Source organism: Anneissia japonica, unplaced genomic scaffold, assembly GCF_011630105.1.
Source record: "Anneissia japonica isolate Jap-2015-1 unplaced genomic scaffold, ASM1163010v1 scaffold6094_len19182_cov185, whole genome shotgun sequence".
Classification (NCBI taxonomy): Eukaryota; Metazoa; Echinodermata; class Crinoidea; order Comatulida; family Comatulidae; genus Anneissia; species Anneissia japonica.
In genome coordinates this window covers 4138-8902 of record NW_022759004.1, presented here as the reverse complement: position 1 = coordinate 8902, position 4765 = coordinate 4138, and the positions used below count along the sequence as shown (strand labels likewise).

The 4765-nt window shown below is 37.1% G+C and overlaps 1 protein-coding gene across 1 annotated transcript; it reads left to right on the top strand.

Annotated features, from left to right (window-relative positions):
• Positions 1–2763, top strand: LOC117125555 (transmembrane protein 179-like; the record flags this gene model as incomplete). The annotated part of the gene is given in 2 exon segments (XM_033272084.1): positions 1–219; positions 2603–2763. Coding segments are annotated over 2 exon segments (254 nt in total), but the record flags the coding sequence as incomplete, so codon positions are not given.
• Between the last annotated feature and the right edge of the window lie 2002 nt (positions 2764–4765).

Here is a 4765-nt window from a genome sequence, read left to right as displayed (position 1 = left end):
GGTAATTTACCTTGGTCAGACAGACAACGCAGGTTGTGCGCACTCATGGTTGTTCGCACTTTTTGGGACTGCCTTGCGATTTTCCTGAATACAGAAATCTGTGACTGACGGAGGTATCTGTTAAAAATGGATACTATTTTATTATTTGTCCAAGCAGTTCTTTTAGCTGGAGCAGGATTGGCAGGTTTTGCAGCTGCCATAACAATAGGTCTTTCAAGAGTAAGCAGTCCATGTCATTATCTACTTACATGTAATTCTTAAACGTAGTTTGATTTAGTCTAGGCTAGGTCTTCGAAAACTTAGAGTGAGTACTAGTACCTAGGCCTAACCTTGCTAGAGTAGTAGTACAGAGACCTCTGGCTGAAGTTTATCAGGGGTAGGCCTAGGTTTGATTTGGCCTACGACTCGTCGAGTCGGTCACATGTTTCGCAGGGAGTGGCCTCCAACAACAATTAGTTTGTCACTATCGATGCATTGCTGTTTCCTTGAGGGCTGTTTTAACAATGAATTTTTTCCGGAAAATGTGGAAATATACATTTTCTTAGCAATGCCTTTTTAAATTTTATGAATATTATGATATCTTTTCATTCCCAAGTTGATGTTGGCTGTCCTGGAAATATATATTGCATGGGAACTGAACATAAATTTACCATTGATTGAATGTGACTCATAGGGCCCGTTCTAGCGAAATACGCCAACCGTATTCCGTTTATGTCACCGTTTAATCGTGCTGAGCACTTTTAACGGGTGGTCGACCGTTTAAGTAAGTTTTAGCCCATGTTAAATAACGTGTAACGAAACTACTTCGGAAGTAAATTTCAACTTATCCCATGGTTAATAACCAATTCTTAGTTTAATTTCTACCGTTGCCACGTACTCACAGTGTGGCATGCAGTAACGATATTTGAACTCAACAACGCTGCTTTAAAATCTGTACGTAGGCTAGTTTATTAAAGATTATTTCTCCGAATAATGGTAAATCTGCAAATCGAATGCATCGCTATGATAACTTTGATCGTCGTGCACATGAGGAGGTGAAGGAGAGCTGCAACCAGGAGAGGGCCGTAAACCTGTTGAACTTTGTGTGCTGGACTGTTGACAAAACATTTGGAATAACAATTAAGGTTGATTTATCGTCTCCTCCGGCTCCATGGTCATTCCATACATGGTATTCTACCAAGAAAATTGGTGGTCAAAATTGTCGCGGATAATCTAAATGGTAAGGTGATTAGGCTAGTGTCGGAGCGGTTTTAGAAAGTGTGCAGGTGAATTAACTGGTAAATCGCACAGATATTTTTTCACCCGAATGGGCCCCTAGATGCCTAACTTTTATTTATTTTTCTATTTTGTTTTCACTTAATTTCACAATGGTTACTCGAGTCTTAACAGTTGTTTCAGAATTGCTGGCACAATTGACTTGAATGAAGAGGCACTGAAAAGACAATACATACAAACAATTCAAAACCAGAATTGCACAAAGCAAACATCAAAAGTATCATGTATCAAACATAGAAATTACTGGTAATCCATATCAAATATTAATATGAAAATATATTTACAATTTTAGAACCATTATTTCTAGCTTAACAAAATAATACTAATAAAAGACTTTTCCTTTTTGTCTTTATGTTTGACATTAATTTGTGTCTGAATTATTCAATCATTCACGTAAATGTGTATACTGCTGGTTGTTCTTCCTGTAGTGCATAACTTCACCCTTACTGTTTGAAGGCATTTGCCACTTCCTAATCAGTCCATGAGTGCTTGAACCTCACTTTGTAAAGCTACTCTTCAGTGTCATATTTGTCCTCTTATTGTTTGATATTTTTACTGTTTTAGGGATTTTTTAATTGAATTTGATCTTGTTTCCTGTGAATCTTATTGTTTTATTCTTTATTGGTTTTTGCAATACAGTATAAATTTATTCCTAGATTTTAATGCTTGATTGATTGTTGCTCTTTTTTATTGGAGGCTCTGTTTGTTAATTTGCTTCCTTTTAAATGCTACTATAATTAGATTGTTAAATGTAGCCTTTACAGCTTTCTTATAATTATTTCCAATGTAGGCCTATACTGGTTTTATTTGTCTATTTTTAAAGCGCTTTGAACAAGTTATTACTGTATTACTATTTATAATTATTTATTCACAGGATTCAATCCCTGGTTAGCGATGAGGGCGTATTCCCATACTACAATTTGAATGCTGGTTTGGCATGGAACTTGCATCTTTATTTTTTTTTTATTTCATCACATTTCCAAACATTTCTTTAATATTGGAAGCACTAATCGTATCTGGTAATCGGGAAATGGTTGTTGATACTACTGCTCCATCTTTGTTCATAAATTCCTATGGAAATTGTACCATACCAAGTTGCAAAGTTACCATCAATAAATATATTATTATAATGTCAAAGTTGTTGGTAAACACCATTTTTTGTTCCAAATTGTGAAACTTGTAAAAAATACATGTCATTTTTCCATATCCCTTATCCATATTTGCTCCAATGCATTCCTTATTTTTTCCTGATGCTAGCTGCGATTTTCAAAAATCATATTGCACAAAAATAACCACTAAATATCTGGTTTTGTTTTTGGTTTCACAGAATAGTTTTGGTGGGAACTGCATCCTCTATGCAGAAGCAAATTGGTACAATACTACTGTGATATACTTTAAAGATTTGGGAAATAATTCAGCCTGCCAGTTTTGTGTCAGCCTACAAGTGGTTGCATCACTGTATGCTCTTGCTTATGCTGCATACACAGGGTAAGGCCTGTCTCTTATACACATCTAGATGTGTATAAGAGACAGAGCGCTTTAGCTGCCCCGCCCCAACAGTAATAGAACTACAGTAACTAAAGCCAAACCAACGCCAAGGTCAAGGAACAGCGGCCTAGGAAGATAGGCCTAGGCCTAGCCTAGATAGGCGTGGCCTAACTAGTACTGTAGTTTACCTACACCTAGACCAAGGTAGAATACGGACACAACTTAAATTAGATAGACAACCCTCCCTGCCTATCCTGACATCTGGTTGACTTACCAATTAAACAGACAATTAAAAATATATAAAGCATCGCGACGTGTTCTTATTTTCCTCGCTGCGTCTGTGCTGAGAGAGGGAATGGGTACCAAGTGCCTAGTCCACTTGCAATTTTTGATATACCCAATGACTGGGTCGAAATTACCCCAAGATTCAGCAAAAATTGCTCTAAATTACCCAAGCTCCCTGAAAATGCATTAAAATTTGAAAAATACGTGTTTTTCGTATGTATAGTTTCCCTTTTAGTTCAATTTATAAACCATTTTTTTATTGTAATTGTTTGTGTTAATTATTAAAATTAATATTCATGAGGTGATAATACGGATAGAAAAATACGCCCTCAGTCGGCCAGTGTTATCAGTAGATAGATCAGTGTGATCAAGTGTTATTATGTAATGCATTAATTTAGGTAAGTTCTATAACGCAAATCACAAATAAACACTTCTGAACCCATGTTTATCAACAGTCAATTAACAATGTTAAGTGCACTTCGTTGAGTTTTGCTTACTTGAATGGACTGAAATATACTTCTCAATTCTTCCTCTATGACAAAAATATTTAATTTTCTTAGTAAAAATAAAATACCCAAGCATTTGAACGGAATACCCAAGAACCCAAGACCAAGTCAAAATACCCAAGATATTGGGTAAATACCCAAGCAGTGGTCACGCTGCCTAGTTGGTACCAGTGTGACCAGTGATGCGAATCAAATTAATGCAAAGGGCTGATTGGAAATTATTCTAGAATCAGTGCCATACTATTGGTCCCCACCCCATCACTATTCTCAATATGCCCAGTGGGCCACCAGAATTGTCACTGATTAAGTCTAGATAGTTAGTAGAACTAGAAATGTCATATAACCGAGCTCGTGGCCCATATAGGCCTACGGGCTACGGTGGGAGATGAGGTGGGGGGGGGGGGGTTTGCGGCCGCCCCAAAAAAGGCAAACAAGTTCCGCTTGTGTAGGCGTTTGTTTTTTGTTTTATTTTCACACACATGGGCAATCAATAATTAACTACGAAGTTCTTTACTGCCCATTCGCACTATTGGACGGACTGCATAAAACTTTTTGTGCCAGTGGATTACGACATTAAAAGGGACTCTTGTATGAACAAAATGTGCAATAAACACTCAGAACAGTGGAATACCGAAGGTGCCGTTTTGGTCACCCAGACGCTGATGGCCGGGGCCCACTGCGGCCCCGGTTGGGTCTGGGCGTTTTTATTAGCGTTATGACGTATTTTAATACATTTTTACATATTCGAATTCTAGGTTTATGTATCGTGATTTGACCTAAGAAAAGCATAGGCCTATTTAATATGAGCGTAGATATCACTAAAAAAACATTACAATAAATATCAAACAAAAACGAGCCAATTAAAATCAATAAATATAGGCCCTATCAGACAAAACATATATGTATCATGCATACTCATGTGTCAATGCTTTTGCTCATGGTTTATTTCTTGTTTCACGTGGTTGTCGATCGTCTTTTTGTTTTGTTTTTGTTGGTTTTTTTTTAATATAAAGTTTAATGTTTTTATCGATATATAGACTGGAGATAGTGAAAAATGTCCTAATCACTCGACTTCGGCTTTGAAAAGGGCCTTGGTTATTTGTTTGTTAAAAACAATATTTGAATTTGCTGGGCCCGGCCCCTTGTTGAGACTCTGGACCCATGGCCTTAGGCAGTGACAGCTCAGCCGTTACCCCACTGCAATATAAACG